This window comes from Littorina saxatilis, unplaced genomic scaffold (assembly GCF_037325665.1).
Source record: "Littorina saxatilis isolate snail1 unplaced genomic scaffold, US_GU_Lsax_2.0 scaffold_546, whole genome shotgun sequence".
Lineage (NCBI taxonomy): Eukaryota > Metazoa > Mollusca > Gastropoda > Littorinimorpha > Littorinidae > Littorina > Littorina saxatilis.
In genome coordinates, this window is record NW_027126239.1 from 6861 (window position 1) to 30252 (window position 23392).

At 42.7% G+C, this 23392-nt stretch overlaps 1 protein-coding gene across 1 annotated transcript; it reads right to left on the reverse strand.

Annotated features, from left to right (window-relative positions):
- Positions 1–299: 299 nt before the first annotated feature.
- LOC138954692 (uncharacterized) lies at positions 300–22227 on the reverse strand. Its single transcript, XM_070326474.1, has 7 exons — positions 22204–22227; positions 7055–7189; positions 6004–6636; positions 4504–4685; positions 3409–3936; positions 2378–2742; positions 300–1680 (listed from the first exon to the last, which is right to left on the reverse strand). Exons 2-7 carry the CDS (start codon positions 7106–7108, stop codon positions 1274–1276), a joined length of 2169 nt encoding a protein of 722 aa, XP_070182575.1. The 5' UTR covers positions 7109–7189; positions 22204–22227; the 3' UTR covers positions 300–1273.
- Between the last annotated feature and the right edge of the window lie 1165 nt (positions 22228–23392).

Consider the following 23392-nt stretch of genomic DNA (forward strand, 5'->3'; position numbering starts at 1 on the left):
CACAATTTTTCACGCATTCACATCGGCCAGTAGATCGACTGCCTTTAGGCGCTGCATCCACCTTTCACGGCCTATTATTCCAGGTCACACGGGTATTTTGGTGGACATTTTTATCTACGCCTATACAATTTTGCCAGGAAAGACCCTTTTGTCAATCGTGGGATCTTTAACGTGCACACCCCAATGTAGTGTACACGAGAGATGCGTACAATACACACACACACACACACACACACACACACATCAAAGCACCCACACATGCTCGCGCAGATGAACTGTCGAAAATGAAGAAAACAAGATTTCAAATTCATCATACGTAGAATGTATTAATCATTTAAAGGACTGAAAATGCAATTCACAGAATGGTACACAGCTATTTCATACACAAACAAAACTGCACTATATTTTATGTGTTGCTATGCAACCGGAAGAGTTTTGACACTGGATTGATATCACAGTATTTGTTGATTTTCAGATAAATATCCAAAAACAATATCCAAGTTCTCTGCGGTAGACGTATGGTATCAAAATGATATTTCCTCTCTCCCCCCCCCAACACACCTTTCGCGTTCTGTGTGTCCACCTCTCTGTCCATCTCTGTCTCTGTATGTGTTCCTTCTCTCTCTCTCTCTCTCTCTCTCTCTCTCTCTCTCTCTCTCTCTCTCTCTCTCTCTCTCTCTCTCTCTCTCTCTCTCTCTCTATCTCTCTCTCTCTCTCTCTCTCTCTCTCTCTCTCTCTCTCTCTCTCTCTCTCTCTCTCTCTCTCTCTCTCTCTCTCTCTCTCTCTCTCTCTTTTTTAAATAATGTTCATTCCACTGTCCCAAGAAAATTTACTGTCTGACCGTGACGTCATTTCTTGATGACGCTATTTATAAATGAAATTATGCGCTTGTCAGTGAAGAACAAGCGATGTGTTGAGTGAATTTATTCTTCGTATTTTAAAACGATAAAAATGTCACTCGGGTTGTTGTTGTCGGTGTCGGTGGTGATGGTGGCGGATGATGGTGGATGTCGTGGTAGAGGATGATGTTGTCGTCGTAGTTGTCAGAGAGCGGCAGGTTGTAAGGACAGGTATTGCTGAGTTTCAGTAAATTGATTTAATAAAATGTTGAATTTCAGTTCAACGGTTGTTGTTGTTGTTGTTGTTGTTGTTGTTGTTGTTGTTGTTGTTGTTGTTGTTAGACATCGCTGGACGTTGCGGGATGTATAGTCGAGACAGGTGGTGGTGGTGGCGGTGACGAGATGTGGGTGTCACTCAGTGTCGCTGTCGCTGTCTATGTCCTAACACCCTTCACCCAGATCACCTGGGCCGTGGACCGCGACATGGATCTCAGGCGGCCGGTATAGTTAGCATCATACACACGGTCCAGGTAGACGACGACGGGTCTCTCCAAGCCCCATACTGTGTTCTCATTGGCCACCGTCACCGCCTCGTCTCGACCCCTACCTGCCGCTCTCTGTGTGGGACCTGACGTCATTTCAGCCAGTTGTCTAACGGCCTCTGTGTCGTTATGAGCCACCTTACGGGTGGGGACGCCGCGTGACTCGAGGCCCCGGATGAAGGGTGCTGGTGACCAGAGGCTATCATCCGGTCTGTCTGTGTCACACTTCATGCCACCCAGCACAAAGACGTCGCTGAAGGTGAGGCCGCCCTGCCCGTGGGGAGCGTTGTCTTGGCAACCTGAAACATCACACACACCGTCAACATTACATCGTCGTTGTGTAAGACACATCCACACCGATTGCAACAACAACAACAACAACACCACCAACAACAACATCAACAGCAACGACGACGACACCATCACCAGCAACGACAACCACGACACAAACAACAACGATGACCTATGTCTAACTTCCGCACCAACACCGGCTACAGCAACACGTGAACAGAGACTACAACTACATCAGCAGCACCACAACCACCTGGAAATAAGAAAAACAATTTTATATTATTTAGTGTTCCACACCTCACCTTGGCAGACTTGTGACGATATTATGTAACGACGTCACAGTAAATGACGTAAATACCAACATTCCTTGTAAGTTTAATGACGTCATTGAAATGTTGTACACCAACCTGACTGACACTTACTGCATTGCGAGAGAGAGAGAGAGAGAGAGAGAGAGAGAGAGAGAGAGAGAGAGAGAGAGAGAGAGAGAGAGAGAGAGAGAGAGAGAGAGAGAGAGAGACAGAGAGAGACAGAGAGAGAGAGAGAGAGAGAGAGAGAGAGAGAGAGAGAGAGAGAGAGAGAGAGAGAGAGAGAGATGTACAGACAGACACAGACAGGCGGACGGACCGGCAGACAGACGGACAGACAGACAGACAGACAGACAGACAGACAGACAGACAGACAGACAGACAGAGGTGTACTGACCGACACGAAGATCTCGCAGCATGTCTGCCACCAGCTCCCCGCACCGTGCACACCGCCATGGGAAGTCACCCTCATGTCCCTGTCTGTCACCGCGGTACCTCTCATAGTGACCAACCGTCAGGACAGGTGGGCCGTCGCACGGTGCGGACACTGGCGGCCTGGTGTAGGCCGGGACCGTTCCTTCCTTCATATCGATAGCCTGCTCCACCTCTCTCACCACAGCAGGTGGACTTCTCAGGGGCTCCGTCAGGTAGCGGACGTGACGCTTCATGTCGGCAGGTACATCTAGCTTAACGCCAGCTGCCCACAGGGTGAACCTGACGTGTCGTTGTTTTAACGCCCGGTAGATCTCTGCGATGACGTCACTGTAACAGAACAGACAGGTGTGTCAGTGTTTATAAACAGAACAGACAGGTGTGTTATAGTTCTCACACAACTCGGCTGTTTTAACGCAGTGTAGATCTTCGTGATGACGTCACAGCAACAGAACGGACAGGTGTGTCAGTGCATGATTACACCTGAAATTACGAAACTGATTAAAACAAAACAAAAACGCCAGGCAAAAAGGAAGTCACAAAGATTGCTGTTCAGGATAAGAATCACAGTGAACCTGAAATAAAATGACGCAATGATTAATAATGACGTAAACAGAATGACGTTATTTCGCTCCACTCTTCGTTACCTTGACCAAGTTTTTCCAATGGCAGACAAAGAAAGGGTGGCGCCTGATCAGACAGGTTGATGACATCACTGATCAGTACACACCGCCGTGACAGTTGCTGAATTCACATTCTACATCTAATAGACATGCCCCAGTCTATTATTCAAACTTGAAAATAAAGAGCCATTACTTCTACATAAATCTTCCGAATTTCTTGACCAAAAGCACACGAATTACCTCGTCATAGAAAAGGTGTGAACATAATAACATTTGTGAATTATCAGACTTCCTTCCAACGAACACGACCACACCGGCCAACACAAGAGTGACAGGAGGCAGTGTTAGATTCAGTGTACAGCGTCATTCTTACCACTCAGCCTCATCGGCCAGGATGTGCACGCGTCCGTGTGTCTGTGCGTGTTGACACAGCTCCTCCACCCAGGCCTGCACTTTCTTCTTGCCTCCCTCTGTCCAGTGATACTGTCCTTTCCAGTCTCTCTCCCCTACCCCCGCCATGTTGACGAGCTGCACGCTGCCGGCTCCCTGTCCGGCAGTCTCTCTCACCTGATGACGCACAAGGTAAGCAGCAGCAGCGCCATCATCACTCGTCTGAAGAACGAAGACTGTGCCGCAGCCCTTCCTCAGCAGAAAAAACCCTTTTATTATCAAGACTATGCTTTTTGAAGTGCCCGTCGGGCCCCAGAGGATTCTCACGTCGACGTCGTAGTCGTCTGGCGGCTCCTCCAAGACTTGAAACTGCTGCGGGAACAGAGCAATGCATGACATTGGTCGGCCATGCTCCATTCCAACAGCGTGAACAAGATGGCCCTGGGTCCACAGCTGTAGTCGTGGTTCTCTGGTGAGGAAAAGCTCAACCGTTGTCAGTGGTATGGCGAATCTGTCATCATACACATTTACACACATCATTAAGCATATTATCACACACACCACACACACACACAGGCACAAAACACACACACACACACACACACACACACACACACATACAAGCACACACACCCACATACACCCACATACCGTTACACACACATACACACACACGCACACACACACACACACACGCACACGCACACATACCGTTACACACACAGACACACACACATACGCACACACAAATGCATGCATGTATACCAATCAAAGCAATAAACAAATCAAAGTCAGTCAAACAATCACCACAATGACCACGAACAAAAAAACATCCACACAAAAACACAAACAGAGAGAGAGAGAGAGAGAGAGAGAGAGAGAGAGAGAGAGAGAGAGAGAGAGAGAGAGAGAGAGAGAGAGAGAGAGAGAGCAAGAGGAATAGAGGGGATTCGGGGGTGTGGGGGGCTGGGTGGTAGGTAGAAAGAAAGAAAGAAAGAAAGATAGATGACGTAAAGCCAAGTAATTATAAACGTGCGTGCGTGCGCTTCAACGATATGATACAACGATGCAACAGTACCTGGCAACCAACTGTGTGTAGGTAGCTGTATCCATGGCATGGTCCCCGCCCTCATTCCGTTCCAAGCTCGCCCTCCACCACGCGTCGAGCCTTGTCTGGTCAGCCATGTCGTCCTCACAAAGACATACGTGGCTGACATTCCGACCTGACTCGACGCTGAGGCCTTCCTGCAACTCCTGTAACTGAGGTCAACACACACGGACTGTAAACAATGCGGGAAATGGCACAAGGGGTGGCTTAATACACGATGCACACACAGACAGTGTAACATTAGGCCTACCTGAGTTGACAATCTCTTCATTCCTGCTTTAGTGTTTACCAGCCTAAAAGACAACTTTCTGGACAAAAGCAAACCATCTTTTCGGAAAAGAGTTTCCCGTTTGTGGTGACGCGCATTAGGCTACGTAAAGTACAAGTGACGTTGTTTTCGCGACAAAAAAAATGACGTCTACTATTCAAGGTCACTGTTCTTAGAACTCCAGTAAAAAATAAAAAGCAAATGCTTTTTCGAATCGCCTTCGTCTTGTCCCACAACAATGTAGTCCCCCCCCCCCCTCCATGACCCCCCTCCCCCATGGAAGACTCCCGCCACCACCCCTCCCACAAGAGTCCCTCCCTTCTTATACAACCACCCCCTTTTATGCCCGACCTCCCCCATTAAGACCCTGTTTGTTTTTAAAGATTGTTTGTTCATAACCTCTGTCAGCTAACCCACATTTTAAGACTTAACCCCAATAAAAAAAAAGTATATAAAATTCCTCTTTCAGCTTCATAAATGAAATGTTCAAGAGAAACCTTGGCATCAGAACAATCGACAAAAACTTGATCAAAAGTGTGACCTGTAATATTCCAGATATGTTCAGTGGTGATCATCTTGTCCAGCAAACATGTCCATGCTATTACTGTGAACATTTACGAAACAAGCTACATTTTGGTCATGTCTGCTGATTAATAACACCTACAATTGTAGGAAATGTGGAGGCTTTGTTTCCAAAATATCTTAAACAAAACTCAACTTAAAAAGTTGAAGAGCATGACCCCGCTGTGACCCCAACATTTGACGAAGGTCAATCAAATCGGGGTCAAATCGGAAGATTATCAAATACCAGAAGTCTGAAAATGTTTAAAGGTCTAGCTTCAAAATTATCCCAGATAATCTTAACGTTAATTTTTTTGATCAGACATACGGACGGACACTGCACACAGTGTGTGGACTAAGAGCATAGCGCTATGAACTAGCCCTTACTTTACGTTGGTGAACAAAGCTGTCTGTCAATCTCTCTCTCTCTCTCTCTCTCTCTCTCTCTCTCTCTCTCTCTCTCTTCTTTCTCTTTCTCTCTCTCTCTCTCTCTCTCTCTCTCTCTCTCTCTCTCTCTCTCTCTCTCTCTCTCTCTCTCTCTCTCTCTCTCTCTCTCTCTCTCTCTCTCTCTCTCTCTACTTCTCTCCTGCGTGCGTCTGTGTTTGCGTGTGTGAGCGAGTGTAGGTCAAGTGTTAACTTACATCGCTCATGTTTCGGAGCACCTCCTCCAGACAGCGTCTCGTTGTGTCGGGCAGGACAATGGCCTGGTGGAGGGCTGGCTGTGTGACCAGGTCACCCAGAACAGAGCGCCTCACAACATTTCTGGCTTGCTTCAGGTACACAGCGGCCTTCTGTAGTTCTTCTTGAACTGCAAGGGGGTCGTCTTCTGTCTGAGGTATGATTGCCGCCATCATTATCCCACGCTCGCGATGTATGACGAGCAGGTCCACAAAGTCCTCCTTCAGGTTCAACGGCTCTGCTTTGACGCTGTTCGTGTTCCTGGCGGCTGCACCAGTATAGATGCTTTGGGTATCAGCACCATATACACCAAATTTAGCTTGGGTCAGAAGTACCATAATTTCTTTTTCCCTCGCGGCTTTGTTCTTTATCTGATTCATGCAGTGGTGGACATTTTTCAGCACTCTGTCTATGCGGACAGTGTCCCTGACCTCTCTACTCTCATCTATGTCTATTTGTTGCTGTGTTTTCAGTACCTGGATTCTCTCACCTTCTCCGTCATATACCATTCTCTCATGCACTGTGTCCATGTGAGCCGGGGGGATTATGTATGATTCGCTCTCAAGGTGAGGGAACCAGGCGTTGAGAAACTCTCTCTGGAATCCAAGACATGATGATGTACTGTCTGCTCACTTCTAGTACCATTCACAACCTACGTCAACTATGAAGACGGTGGAAATACAGACACCAAATAGGGACTTATGTCTGGTTGGTGGTTCACACAATATTTGCCTAGAACACAGCAGATAATTGTTTAAAAAAAGTTGCTCTATGATGTAAATTCAAAATGAAAAACAAAAACAAGGAAAACAACAACAACAACAACAACAACAACACCAGCAACAACAACAACAACAACAACAACAACAACAACAACAACAACAACAACAACAACAAAAAGAGTCAAACTAATGATAATGCACCTTATTCATTTTAAACATAACTTCAAGTCTTAGAATATAAAAAAAATTATGAGGTTTTGGTCGGTTTTTTTTTTTTCTGAGATGAATTTACCTCATGGTCTGACAACCTTAACACTTGGTCCTCTGATTCCTGTGATCTTGCCATCAAGGGCGGGGCGGTAGAGGCAGCCTGGTTCCCCGGTGACCCAGAGGTACTGCACGGCGGAGCGCATTCCACAGCCGGTCCCTGTGTGATGTGCATGATATAACCGTCACTTCTGTCATAGCACTGTTCATATATGTAATGATAATGATATTACTGTCACTTCTGTCATAGCGTTGTTCATATGTGTGGTTTCCATGATATGACTGTCACTTCTGTCATAGCGTTGTTCATAGTGTGTGGTTTCCATATTACAGTCACTTCTGTCATGGCGATGTTCATATGTGTGGTTTGCGTGATATTAAAGTCACTTCTGTCTTAGCGATGTTCATAATTATGAGTGGTGTGCATGATATTACAGTCACTTCTGTCATAGCGCTGTTCATAATTATGAGTGGTTTGCATGATATTATCGTCACTTCTGTCATAGCGATGTTCATAATTATGAGTGGTGTGCATGATATTACAGTCACTTCTGTCATAGCGATGTTTTAGATAGTGTGACTCACCTTATTGTCATGCAATAGTATGTAAACGTGTTTCCTCACATGGTACTCAGAAAAAATGTTCAAACATTATTTTATGTTTCTGTGCGTGAGTAGTAGGTATCGCGCACGAACCGGACCCTACGCAGGGCCGCAGGGCCCGCAAGGATAGGGACCATAAGGTGATAGGTTAAGGTGCCTGTGTTTAAGTAGTGATAAGGAGGGATTGCGTTTAAACGGTTTATTGAGTTTTATATTTTGTCATGTGATTTCATGTGCCTGTAGCTGTTGCTCGGTACTAATGACCACTCCAGCTGGGGTAAGCACCAATAAAAAGCAGTAATTCCCCCATTTTCTCCGCGCTTCGCGGAGCCCTCTCTCTTTAATAGCTATGTAGTTTGGTGCCCTGTCAGGGGAGGTGTCAGGATAAGGTAATAAAAATGGTATCTCTACTCTTTGCGGAGCCCCTTCGCCGATAAAACCACCAGAGGTGGCCAGCGGGTAGAGAAGTTTAATAGGAGGTGATTTGTCTACCCCGAGGGATGATTAGGGTTTAATGCTTAGATTAGTGCTAGACAAATGGTGTGGGGTGGGTGTGGAAGTTAGCTCGACTGATGAGAGGGATGGGAGCTGATGTACACATATAACAAAAGTTTTAACAAGTAGACTCAGATTGTTGTTTTTTATGTGGGTGTTATAAACATCGGAGGTACATTTTACACCGAACACGAGTTGTTCTACAGTCAGTCATACATAATGTTAGGTTAGAGACTGATCACGTCTGAGCATTGCACCACAGAGATGCAAGCCCTAAACATGTTAGAACTTGTTGATTGGTCAGCACTAAAAATAGAAACGGTTGTTCTACGTACAAGGTTTTGATAGGTACACCAGATAAGATAGGTATTATTTTGTTTTTGATATTTATTTTCTTCGTTGTTGCGGTGTTTAATTTTTTTTAATTTTGTTGTTGATAGACTATGTAAGAGGTAGGGTTATATGTGTGGTGGGAATAAAATGTAAGTGCAAACACACACACACACACCTCCGATCACACACCTCCGATCACACACACACACACACACACACACACACACACACACACACACACACACACACACACACACACACACACAAACACATGCGCGCGCGTTTACACAAGTACTTCCAAACAAGAAGGTAAAAAAGTCAGACGTAAAGAGTAACAAAACAATACATAAAACTACTCACGGTAGCATTCAAGAGTTATACAGACACATAGTTATTAACTTTTCCAATATGATCATTTTATTATAAAAGTGACAGCAGTCTTTTGAATATTAAAAATATTTAAAAAATTAATATTTTGCACACACATACATTAAACCAAAAAAAAAAAATCCAAATCATGATTGTCAATTTAAAGGAACGAGGTGGTCCCCGGATTAGTTGTCAACTTCATAACCACTTCTTGGTGTCACAGGAAGAGGATTTACGGTTGTGGCAGGACAGTAAGCTGGACATGTGGAATACAGGGGTCGCTGTAGCTGCTGAGGGTATTCCTCGCTTTGTGTCGAAGCCGTGGCTGTGGTTGATGGTGTTGAACAGTAGTAGTCTGACAGCGGACACTCTGTGTGATTTTTCGGATGTTTTTTCTCCTGCTTCTCCTCTGTGGGTGACAGAGAAGATACCTGTTGGTGGAAGTCTTCTTTGAGTTTTTTCTGCACTCTAAGCAGTTTCTGAAGCTTTTTCAAGTCCAGGGTGACTCCTCTTTGGGTGGGGACAACACCCCCACCTTTGGTGCGGGTGGGAACAGCATAGTGGCGAATATGGATTTTTACAGTCCCTCGCCACGTTTTTACTGAGGCAAAAAGGCTTCCACCTAGCGGGTAGCGTGTAGCCGGCTGTGGTGGCTGCTTCATGGTCCCTGAAGGCATGATCGACTCCGCAAAAATCCTCTGTAGTGGTCTTTTTACATCCGTCCTGTCTTATATACACACTCGTGGTTCATGTACATCTTGATTATTCTGGTTTCAACGGGTCCACACTGGGTTAGCCTAAGGTCACGTGGGATGCTATGTCGTTTTTCACTCTGTTGCATCACTCACAGAGCTTGGTTCGACCCAAAGGAAACATATCAGATTCGGGTAGCGGTGAGCTAAACAGAGGATCTTCCTCGTCAAACATCTCTTTTGTCGTTCTCAGCAACAACAACAACAAAAGTGTTAAACAACTTTTACCTCTAGGAGACTGTCTTTTTAGACTGTAGCGTAGAGTAGATGGTGTTGTCTTGTGATTCGATCAGGGGATTTAGTAAAAAAATTAGGCAACAACATCTTTATACATAACCTCCTTAACCTATGACATCAGTTACTATTTTTTACAACAACAGCTTTAGACTTGTTGCGTTAACGCAGTTCTAAAAAAAGTGCTATGAACTTACGGTCATTTACAACAGGGTTTTGGGGGTTAAAAATAGAAATGATGTAACGGAGTCTTGTACCTTGACTCTTTTTGATGATGAAATACATTGCAAACAAACCACAAGTAGAACTTAACATCCCTGTAATAACTGTTCGTTGGTTTTAGAACACAAACCAATAACGCATACAAAAACATTAAAAAAAACACCTTCAATGTCTTTGTGATTCGATTTTAAACCAAAACTAGCAAAATATTCAATATTCCCTGACCATCATAATATACACCAACCCAATGAGAGCCAACCTGGGTCTGTGTTTATGACGTAAGACGAGGTTTGAAGTAAATTTATCTCAGAAGGAAGTTGGTCTCTGGTGTAAACATCCACATTCGACCGTCTTGCCACGGGTGGCTTAACAGTAGGCGAGAGAGCTCTAGTCCATTCATGCTGTAAAAGCAGTGATAACCTGTCTACTCTGATCAATTTCTAGCAACGAGTCCATTTCTGCATACACAATAACGTTAACAGACTCTGTCAGGGGTACACTAAACTTTAGTTCCAAAGAAACTTCTCACATACTGTCTGTTTTCAAAACTCTGGTGTTAGTGGTTTTTGTAGGGACTTGTTTTTCATCAACATAGGGACAGAGGAAATTCAAGTTGCGGGTTTTAAAGTTAAATGGATTTTTGGCGTAGCTTCCTTTAAACACAGCGCTCTCTACTACTCCTACTACAACGCGTGTTGGTGGTTGGCTGAGAAACAAATTGTCTAAAACAGCACTAAGGTTTCCACAAGGGACCCCGTAAGATTTCATATCTACTCTTTTTAGAGGGTATTTGGCTGTGGACCTCTCTAGGGTTTTTGTGTGAACAAGACTTACAGATGGCTTTAGTTTTACTTTTCTGACAAACAAAAAGGTGTGTAACCACCGTTAGGTAAGCAGGATTAATCCGTGACTCATCACATTAAAACTGTTTTTGTTGTTGTTGGTAGAATGAGTCGAAGTTTTACAGCCACACCATTAAACAAAACAAAAAATCCGACCCTGGTTCATAACAGACACATGTAGTCGCCCCATCATACCAGAGTTTTGATTAAGAGACACTTCCACCTGAGAATACACCCACAGATTTACTGGAGCCACGTCGATGTCGGCGGGTAGTGGGACACCGTTACCTTGAGTCACTTTAGCTCGAATATACAAAAATGTCTTTGTCAAATCCAGATATTCACTTCTCCCACCACTTATGTTAAATTCAATAGGGGCCGATGCGGAAAGCGATGCGAGAGGAATAAAATATTTATGTAAATCTAACATAACTTTTTCCACCAAAGTGACCAGGTCCTGTGATGGGTTGTTGGGTAACATCTGTTTTCAAAAATTCTTAACAACTCGGGACTCATCCACAACGAGATATTTTTGAGTAAATTAACACGTACTTTTTTCTTTTTTTTTTTGGTTTAATGTATGATTCACTGCTTTTTTTAAATTTTTTTTTTTTTTTTTTATAAACTCACTAAACCAGCTCTTGGTTGCTGTAAGTCTTACTCACGATGTAAGGTTTTATACACCAAAAGTAGTTTTCTTTTGGGGTTGTTCGTACAAAACTTGCCAAACTTCTTCGTTGTTTCTTTGTTAGCGAGGCAATCTTTAACAGGTGCTGTTTTTATACTTCTGTGAAACGAATGGTTATACTTTTTATTATTGATGTCATCGTTCTCCGTCGTAAAAAAATCCTGTATACCCTCGTTTTTTTAAAACCGCTGAAAAAACAAAACAGGAGCGATGTTGTTGTTGTCAGCTTTTAAAAGTATTATGGATTTAGGACACAAAACCTTTTAAAGTGCAAACTGACAAGGGAACAGAGTTTTTGAACACCCCTGTACCAACATTCCCATGGCAACCACACGGATGTATCTTTTACAGACAAGAAAAGGAAACACAAAAAAACAACTTCTAAATGACTCTTTGTTTTCGAAAAGGTGACCCCGCTGACAGAGAAACTGTTTGAAGTGGAAATGCTCAAGCCCACCCTCAACTGGAATCGCCCTCCAACCTCTTCTCATGTAACTGACTGGTGTTGTTTTGTTTTTTCTTTTTGTAAATAATCATGACCTATCATTCAAGAGCCAAGTCTCTAATGTGGTTTTGACAGAGATGTCATAACGGTCCCAAACCCGTGTAAACACAGAGGGAGGATTTGGAAACAAAGGTAAGGCTCGACCAAGATTTCAAAAAACGTGATACTAAAAAAAGGAAACCGGGTTGAAGATGTCATATTTCTATTTATTTTGTATGATCAACTCGAATAATGGATCATGTAACCGCCAAACAAAGTGGACAAATTCCGACATACCAAAACCTTGACAGTGTTTTTTTTTTCTTTAAAACAAAAAATGTATCAGATGAATTAAAAAATAAAAAACTTTTGTCAGTGTCATTTTTTTGTCTTCAATACCTTCATCTTAGCTGATGTGGTTTTTTCATAGTCATATAAAGAAACTGATTTGAAGACAGTGTCAAGAAGGTCCGACGTAGACTGTTACCGTTCTAAATCAACACCCTCGGTCTACAACAACTTAGACCTTCTTTTTGTGTGTCTGCAGATCAGGTTTTTTTCGGCTACCAGTAGACCAAGGTGTGAATGTTGCAGTTCCACTTTGACTTGGTAGACAAGTTTTTGCCTCGGGACGATTACTAACTTTGTGAAATGGACATAGACTCCCTGTACATGGTTCTCTCTACCCCAGCCTTTGAAGAAGCTATCAAACCAGACTTCAAAAAAAGACTTCTACCAATAGTGGTCCAAATGGTTTCCTTCACAAGTCTGTGAGGATATTTACACAAACACACACATACATTCACACACACATTCACAACCACACTTTCTTTGCACTTCACCGAACACTCTCTCTTTTACGGTGGTAATAACTATCAGAGTAAGGTAATTAAACGGTACCTCTGCGCTTCGCGGAGGCCCCTCGCCGATAAACCACCAGAGGTGGTCAGCAGTTAGAGAAGTTTAATAGGACGTGGTTTCTCTATCGAGGTTTGCTTAGGGTGTAATGCTTAGATTAGTACCAGACAAACGGTGTGGGGAGGGATGTGGAAGTTAGTTCGACTGGTGAGAAGGGGTGGGGTGGTAGCTGATGTACAAATATAAAAGCTGTAGCAGCTAGACTCAGATAACTACTCCACAGCCATTTTGGTAAATCATACGAAAAACCATGGATGTTTGGACATGTACCCGTGTAGAACAGGTGTTTGACTTGTGTAAGAACTTTGCAAGAACTGATTGTCCTGGCTGTTTTGTTGTTGACCCCTGGGCCATCCACACCTGTTGGATAGAGGACGAAGTAGAGCTGCTGACGATGTGGGGAGAGCGAGCTGTTGATATTATGTTTGGGGGAGTTGTCTATTACAACCCCCGTTTGCAGGACATAAAGGACAATCTCCTACCCTATGTCAGGGATGTTTTTTTACCAGTACGCTATTTTCAAAACCATCCGCATCTCTTTGTGGATAGTGGGAGTGATAGTGGTATGGAGTCAGACCAGGATGAGGATGCTTTTGAGGACGATGGCTGGTTTGAGGTTTATGTGCACAACCTAGATGCGGTGCGAGACGATGACCCTGAGAGCGGTGTAGAAGACAACTAACAAACTCAGGTAAGTGCTAGTTAGTTAAAAAAAGAGATCAAGAGAGTAAGAGACCACGGGGGCGGGGGAGATGAATTGGGAGGTAGGTGTAAGTGTGTGTATGTATGAGAGAGAGAGAGAGAGATAGATAGAGAGAGAGAGAGAGAGAGAGAGAGAGAGAGAGAGAGAGAGAGAGAGAGAGAGAGAGAGAGCGAGCGAGCGAGCGAAAGAGTACCCGTGTGATGAATCGACACACACACACACACACACACACACACACACTTTGTACCAAGGGTGTGGAAGGGGCGTTGTTTTTAGTTAGACACCAGCAGCAAGAGTCTTTATACCGACCCCTAGTTTTGAACAGCGTCAGTTAGATACAACTTTTTCGAACCAAAAAAGATGCATCGTTTTGTGAACCAAGTTACAGGTCGTGTTCATACTCGGCTTTTTTTTAGTTTGATGTGGACAAACATCTGTAACCTGAGTTACGAACTTTGTGAAGGCTGTGAGCTAAACCAAGGAAATCAACTAGGTCACAGCTGTCTTATGCTCACAATCGAAGAACGTGTTGGGTTGTACACAGAAACAGCCTTAAAACGCCTTTTGAACGTTGATGAGGTTACGTCATCCGTGGTTGATTTTTGTATTGATCAACTACTTCTAGACGCGGAAGAAAAAAAATGATTAAACAAAACAAACCAAGGTGGGTTGATAGTTGTAAATAAATAAGAAATTAGTGTAAAAAATAAAACCGTGTTTTTATTTTTTTATTTTATTTTTTTAATTTTTATTTTTTTTATTTTTTTATTTTTTATTTTTTTACTTAGTACTTAATGATGTTTTAAAATATATTTTCAGGGTCATCTTCTAAAACTTGCACCCAGCCCGACCACAACACCCACCGACAACGAGCTTCTCCCCCGGTCCTTATCAGGACCAACCACTTTTTCTCAAAAGAGTTGAACAAACTCGTTGCAAAACTTTTTTTAAATTTTTTATTTTAATTGTTTGTGTGTTATTTGTGTTGTTGTTGTTTTGTTTTGCTATTGTTGATGTTGTTGAATGGCCTATTGTTGGTTGTTTGTGCTGTCTAATGGTTTATGTGGGTGTTATAAGGTACATTTACATCGAACACGAGCTGTTCTACAGTCAGTCATACCTAATGTTAGGTTAGAGACTGATCACGTCTGAGTATTGCACCACAGAGATGCAAGACCTAAACATGTTAGAACTTGTTGATTGATCAGCACTAAAAATAGAAACGCGTAGTTAGACACTAGTGTGATGCGGTCAAAAAGAGGGGTATAAAAAAAAGTTCTTTCTGGTGTTTACATCTGAGTATTGCACCACAGAGATGCAAGACCTTACATGTTAGACCATGTTGATTGGTCAGCCTCTAAAAATAGAATCGCGTAGTAAGACACAGGTGTGAGGCGGGGTATAAAAAAAAAGTTCTTCTGGGTGCTTACGCCCGAGTATTGCACCACAGAGACACAAGACCTAAACATGTTAGAACTTGTTGATTGGTCAGCACCTAAAAATAGAAACGCGTAGTTAGAATACGGCGGTGATGCGGTCAAAAGGGGGTATAATTAAGCTTCTTCTGGGGCTAAGTCTTGAATGTCTCTTCGACTTTACAAGTGTGAGGTGGTGAAAAAAACCCAACTATGGCGACCAGCAGCAGCAGCAGTGACGCTAACACAACTCCACAACCGGCCTCAACAGATTTGGTAAGTTGATTTTGTTTTTATATCTTGTAAAGAAAAAAAAATAAAGGTAGAGTGTTACTTTTTTCTCAGACATAGCTTTTTAGAAAAATAAATGTTTTTTTTATGTAAGATGTTTTTTGATATTGTTTTTTTGTAGCTCAGACATACTTCTTTTTTTTGTATTACAGCGTAACCAATGCCCGCACTGTGAACAGATTTTTACACAGAGCTACAACGTCAACGCTCATGTCAAAGAAGTCCATAACAAAGCCAGACCTTTTCTCTGTGCTATGTGCGGCAAATCGTTTAGCAGAAAACACGACCTTACTCGGCATAAAAACTCAAACAAAAACTGCCAAGATGTTGCGAGTCGGACACCTCCACCACCAGTGCCGACAGGCGGACAGAAAAGAAAAAGTTTGCCTTCACAGGATCCCCCTCCCCCCAAAAAGGGATTAAACAAACGAAGTCTAGAAAAAGAAAAAATCAAAAAGTTACCTTTTGAAGAAAGACAAATGTACGAAAGGCATTGGAATTCTGTTAAAACTCATAAGCGGCCTGGTAAACTTCAGTCAACCTATACCATTCTCTGGAACCCTTGTTCTGATTTCCCTGATTGGGACGAGTCGCTTCTTGATCTGTTCCATGAACAAAACAAACGCTTCAAAATCAATTTTTCTCACTCTTTTCTTCTCAAAAACAAAGAGTCGGGTGACCTGTCTTTCTTTCATGCCTCAGTCAATAACCACTCTGTCTTACAACGACCGCGCCTGATCAACTCAAAGCAGGACTTTCTTTCTTTTCTCGGTGAAATCAGTGATCATGACATTCTAGAACAAGTTAGACTCGAACGCCCAAACTCTCGGTATGCTGTTCACAGCATCATGTCTTCCAGTTTCTATGTCACGCCTTTGACTGACTTTCCTATCGGTTGTGCCTGTGGTAGTCTACCTGACTACATCACAAACACACAGTTCTTGCACAAGTTGCAAAAAGACGCGCGTAATCATTTTCCTTATACTGATGGTCTGTGTCTCTTTCGCTGTCTTGCTTTGCACAAAGGAGCCTCGCGTCATTCTTTGCAAAAACCCACAAAAACCTTGTTCAAACAGTGGGCCGGACATTCCCCCCCTGTCCACTTTCCGGGGGTCACTTTGTTTCAACTTGAGTCGATTGAATCTGAGTTTAAGGTGAACATAGATGTGTTTGAGTTTGATGAGAGCCAAACACCTGTCTGTCTCGTTCCTCTGCGTCGTAGCGCTTACAAACATTCTGGCGTTATGCGTCTCTTGCGTTACAAAGACCATTTCATGTACATTTTAGACATTGATAAACTCGGTCATGCGTTGGCTTGTTCCAAATGCGGGAAACTCTGGTCGTCTTTGTCTCAAATGAATCGACATGAACAGACTTGTCAGGGTGAGGGCTCAAAGGAAACGTTCAAAGGCGGGGTTTACTCACCACCTCAAAACATTTTTCAACAGCTACAAAACCACGGTGTTCAGGTAACCGCAGATTTTGTTTTTCCCTACAGAGCGACGTTTGATTTTGAGGTGTTTTTTGACACAGATAACTTGCCACAAACAAAATCAGCTGAGTCAAACTGTACACAGTATACAGCAAAACATATTCCTCTTTCTGTTTCTGTATGCAGTAATGTTCCCCATTTCACAGAACCAACCTGTTTTGTGAGTAAAGGTAACCCTCAAGAACTAGTGGATAACATGGTTAACTACCTAGAACGTATCTCTGAAGCCTCCTGCGCTCTTCTTTGTGAAGAATTTAAAGATGTGTTTGATCAGTTGACTGAGATCGAAGAGACACAACAACAAGAGACAGATAGCCTCAACATCCCCGTAGAAAGACTCAGACAGAAATTATATGAGTATTTACAAGAACTGCCTGTCGTAGGTTTCAATTCTTCTCGCTACGATCTGAATGTGATCAAACCTTTTCTCATTGAAAAGTTTGTCAAAGACAAAACAGCCCATAACGATCTTCCAAAAGACGAAAGTCAAACAGACCCTGTTTTTGAACCAGATGGTTTTGATACCGTGGGTGAAGAAGAAGAAGAGGAAGAGGAAGAAGAAGAAGAAGAAGACAAAGAAGTCAAAACAGAGGGAAAAAAGAAGGCCCCTAAAAGACCTCCTTTCAAGTTTGTTGTTAAACGAAACAATCAGTATATGTGTCTTTGTACAGACAAACTTCGGTTTCTCGACATCAACAATTTTCTTGCACCAGGTTTTAGTTATTCCAAGTACCTCAAGGCGTTCGGGGTCGAAGAGGAAAAGGGTTTTTTCTGCTATGAATACGTCACTAGTCTAAGTACACTAGACGAAAGAGAACTCCCACCCCATGCAGCTTTTTTTAGTAAGCTCAAAAACTCAAATATTTCTGATACAGAGTACGCTTTTTGTCAGCGTGTATGGACTGAAAACAAAATGATGACTTTGAAGGATTTTTTGGTGTGGTACAACAACCTAGACACAGGGCCGTTTCTGGTTGCTTTGCAGCATCAGATTAGTATGTACGCTAGTCTGCGAGTTGATTTGCTGAAAGACGGTATTTCTGTCCCCGGTGTGACACTGAAGTATCTGTTTGACACGTTGTCTTCAGATACCTACTTTTCACTTTTTAACGAAAAACAAAAAGACGTTCACGCACTTTTGCGAAAGAACATTGTCGGGGGTCCGTCTATTGTCTTTCACAGATACCACGAAAAAGACAAAACACACATTCGTGGTAATCAGGACAAACCGGTACAGTCTGTTCAGGGATTTGATGCAAATGCGCTGTATTTAGCTGCACTCATGCAAGACATGCCCACAGAGCACCCTGTCATTCGTAGAAAAGAAAACGCTTTTAAAGCGGAAAAAACAGATCCCTACGGTCAGCTAGCTCGGGAATGGTTGGAGTGGGTCATGTCATCAAAACAGATCCATCTCCAACATAAGTTTAACGCGAAAGAGAAGGCCCTTGGTCGAAAAAAGATTAGAGTTGATGGTTGGGATGCCGCGAATCAAATTTGCTATCAGTTTCACGGATGTTTGTTCCACGGGCATGACTGTTCTGTGACCGCTGGTAAAACGACTAACCCTGTCACCGGAAAAACACTAGTTGAACTCAGAGAACATACAAGCAACATTACCAAATACCTGCGTGAGGATGTGGATGTGACTGTCGTCGAAAAATGGGAGTGTGAATGGTACGCAGACAAAAAACAAAACACCCCCATTCAGACTTTTCTACAAGGTCGTTTTCCGACACTTAAACCCTTCCGGCATCCTTCTACCATCACAGATCAAACTGTCTTAGACGCGGTGCAAAACAAAACTTTGTTCGGGTTGGTACAGTGTGATATTTATGTACCTGACCATCTAAAAGAACATTTCAGTGAAATGCAGCCTATTTTCAAAAATGAGTCTGTCAGCCGAGAACAGATCGGGGATTTTATGAAAGACTACGCTGAAAAACACAAGCTCTTATCCCAACCACGCCGTACACTTGTAGGGAGTTACCACGGTGAACAAATTCTGCTAGCCACACCCCTCCTGTTTTGGTACGTGCAGCACGGGTTGGTTGTTGAAAACGTCACGCTGATCGTAGAGTATCAACCCAAAACCTGTTTCCGTCAGTTTGGTGACAGCGTTTCAAACGCAAGACGAGCAGGAGACCAAGACCCATCAAAAGCTATCTTAGCTGAAACTTTCAAACTGCTCGGTAACTCAGCCTACGGGAAAACCTTAACTAACGTGGCCAACCATCGTGATATTCATTATGTTTTGTCTGACGAGGCCTCAAAACTGATCAACAACGGTCGTTTTCAAAAACTAACAGAAGTAACAGAGGTTGTTACTGAAGTAGAGATGGCTAAAAAAAAAATCAACTGGTCACTCCCCTCTCAGATTGGTTACTTTGTTTACCAGTACGCTAAACTACGCATGTTGGAGTTTCATTTTGATTTTCTAGATAAGTTTGTGTCCAGAGCCGATTACCAGCTTTTGGAAATGGATACAGATTCTCTGTACATGGCGCTTAGCGCTTCAACGTTAGAAGAGGTGGTTCGTCCTGAACTGCGAGAACAGTTTTACACAGTGTATAACCAATGGTTCCCTGCACAAGCCTGTGACCAACACGAGGCAGCCTTCCAAAACACCCGTTTAGCTAACGCCCCATGGGACGCAACTCTCTGTCAGGCCTGTACAACGCGTGTCCACTATGACAAACGAACACCCGGTCTCTTTAAAACCGAATACCAAGGAAATGCGTTTATTGGTTTGTGTTCTAAAACCTACTTTTGTGAGGGAGACAGTGGAAGTAAATTTAGTTCAAAAGGCTTAAACAAAAACCAAAACAAACTGACTAAAGAGTCTTACCAACAGGTGCTTCTAACGCAAGAAAGTGGTGGGGGTACAAACACTGGTTTCAAGACAGACGGAAAGTCTATGTTCACGTATTCCCAAACCAGAAAGTCACTCTCGTTTTTCTACATCAAGCGTGTGATCGCTTCTGATGGGGTTTCAACCCTACCTACACCCGTCTAACGGGTCTCTTTCTTTTTTGACTGTGATACCTCTCTAATGGGTCTCTTTCTTTTTTTGACTGTGATACCGCCGCCTGTGATATGGTTAACATTCCAATGCCAAACAACTTTGTCGTTTTTGTAAATAAATTTGTTAAACCGTGTTTTGCTTCTGTAAATAATGCTCGTATTGTTTAATCCCACAAAACCCCCAATGTGGCTTTGACATACCTTGTCAAAACGGTCCCAAGCCCGTGAAAACACAGAGGGAGGGTCAATTACTGTCAATAGAAAGGAGGTGGTTCAGTAATCCAGCTGCAATAAGCACCCCAATAAAAATAAAAAGCGTGAAAGCAGTAATCCTGTCATTACCCCAGCTGGAGTGGTCATTAGTACCGAGCAACAGGTACAGGCACATGAAATCACATGACAAAATATAAAACTCAATAAACCGTTTAAACGCAATCCCTCCTTATCACTACTTAAACACAGGCACCTTAACCTATCACCTTATGGTCCCTATCCTTGCGGGCCCTGCGGCCCTGCGTAGGGTCCGGTTCGTGCGCGAATACTACTACTTGCGTGTGTGGGCCAAAACGCCACTGTACACCCATGGTTTTGCACGAAGAGGATAGCATGTGCTTGACCCTATGTTGCGTCGGCCATATGATTATACTCTACTCTGTGTTGTGGGATGCATGCTGGGTATTTTCATGTTTCTATAATTCACCGACATGGATTTCAGGATCTTTACCATTTGTACCTGGTTTTGTGCCACAAAATGGGGGAGGGGGGGGGGGGGGGCAAGCAGGCATGCACAAAAAGTGACCCGGGAGATCGGAACATCTGTTCTCTTTATCAAGCAGGTGGCGGGGTCCCAAACACTCAACCATCAACTTGGCTGTTGCGATCGTCATCAATGAGGAATGTTCAGTCTATTTGCATGTATCGACACTGAAACGGACAATGCATGTATACGACCCCCAGCAAATTGACAAATTAGATCGGCCGTGTGGGAGCTGAGGGGGAGGGGAGGGGGGCAGGAGAGACAGAGATAGACAGACAGAGATAGACAGACAGAGATAGACAGACAGAGATAGACAGACAGAGATAGACAGACAGACAGACAGACAGAGATAGACAGACAGAGATAGACAGACAGAGATAGACAGACAGAGATAGACAGACAGAGATAGACAGACAGAGATGGGTTGGTTGGCTGGTTATTGTTTGTGTATTTAATGTGACAACAACATGTGGCAATCACGGTGAAATTGTAGACGGTTCTAAAAACTGCATGTCTTGTAACACTTCTTGTCACATCTTGTTCAAAGCCTTAATCTCCTGTAAACATGTAAACCTGTGAAAGTATTCATTCTTATTCTTTCTTTCCCATTTGACAAAGTACTTTTGAGGGCTTACTGATTTGTCTATTTAGTGTAAGGGAAGGAACTGTGCTTGTTCTTGACCAATGGAATGTCAGGATTACTTTCCCTTTGATTGTCAGGAAGTCAGGAATCAGTGTTTTAGAACTCTCAGGAATGTTGTGTCTTAGTCAATTTAGAAAGGAATTAGTGACAACAGATTATTTAAAGTATGTGAATGTTTTTTTTTTAATGAGTTTTTAGGCTTAGCTGTTTTATTTTTAAAGTAGTCAGTTATAATTATTAACAGCACTTTTTGGTTTCATAAGTACTTGTTTATTGGCAACATAAGATAGTCATAGAATGCAAAGAACCATGTGGTCATCTTGAATAATGGAGAAGATTATTCATTGAAAGAAACTGAAGTGACATGATGAAATAGGTATTGTATTATGAACATATAGTTGTACAAGATGTATTTTCAGAATTAGATGATAACAAATATAGTTTTTGTATTTGTTTTAGATTTTGGTTTGAAGATAAACATTTTTGCATTTTAGAAGTAAACCGAAGATCTCTTTTCATTTAGTAGTTTTAGTGAATAAAATTTTGAACACCAAACATACTTTTCTGTTGCATTGTGTGGATCGTGAACATAGTTAAACGTCAAAGGTTACCTCACCCATACCCTCGGACAAATTTGCTGACACATTTACTATAGCAAATTTACAAAAAAATTGGAGAGAGAGAGAGAGAGAGAGAGAGAGAGAGAGAGAGAGAGAGAGAGAGAGAGAGAGAGAGAGAGAGAGAGAGAATTGAATTGAACTTAATTTAACAAGAGAGAGAGAGAGAGAGAGAGAGAGAGAGAGAGAGAGAGAGAGAGAGAGAGAGAGAGAGAGAGAGAGAGAGAGAGAGAGAGAGAGAGAGGGGGAGAGAGAGAGAGAGAGAGAGAGTACACCGCTACCCAAGACGTACCAGATCAACGGCGCGATTCGTACAGCCCTGGGTCCGGTAATATGTAGCTAGTCATCGGTCGGCTGACCGTGAAACTGACGGTGGGTCGACGTTGAACCGCAAAAGTCAGTAATATGAGCGCGAACAACTGCCGGTCCAACTGAAAACAGTCGCCCGACTGCGGTTGGGCTTACAGGCACCTTTTTCGGTCGATCGACCGCAGTGTCTCTACTTGTTTTAACTTTCTGAGCGTGTTTTTAATCCAAACATATCATATCTATATGTTTTTAGAATCAGGAACCGACAAGGAATAAGATGAAAGTGTTTTTAAATTGATTCCGATAATTTAATTTTGATAATAATTTTTTTATATTTAATTTTCAGAGCTTGTTTTTAATTCAAATATAACATATTTATATGTTTTTGGAATCAGCAAATGATGGAGAATAAGATGAACGTAAATTTGGATCGTTTTCTAAAAACAATATTTTTTTTACATTTTTCAGATTTTTAATGATCAAATTTTCTCACCCTGTCCTTTACCACCCCAAAAAAAAATAAAAAATTTGAGTTTGGAAAAAAAAAGTTTAGGGTCGGCGCCGAAATTTAGATACCGGTACCGCCAAAACAGGACCGATGTTTACATCGGAAGTTGTAATGTTCTAAAAATACCACTGAGCGGCTGACTGTCTAGTCAGCCGACTGTCAGTGCTACCGCGCTGCACATATTACCCGTCAAAACACGGCCGGTCAGCAGACTGCAGTCAACTGACTTGACAGTCAGTCGACTGTGGTTGCTCGACCGTCCAAAATACGCTGTTCATATTACCGGCCCCTGGGTCCGGTAATATGTAGCTAGTCATCGGTCGGCTGACCGTGAAACTGACGGTGGGTCGACGTTGAACCGCAAAAGTCAGTAATATGAGCGCGAACAACTGCCGGTCCAACTGAAAACAGTCGCCCGACTGCGGTTGGGCTTACAGGCACCTTTTTCGGTCGATCGACCGCAGTGTCTCTACTTGTTTTAACTTTCTGAGCGTGTTTTTAATCCAAACATATCATATCTATATGTTTTTAGAATCAGGAACCGACAAGGAATAAGATGAAAGTGTTTTTAAATTGATTCCGATAATTTAATTTTGATAATAATTTTTTTATATTTAATTTTCAGAGCTTGGTTTTAATTCAAATATAACATATTTATATGTTT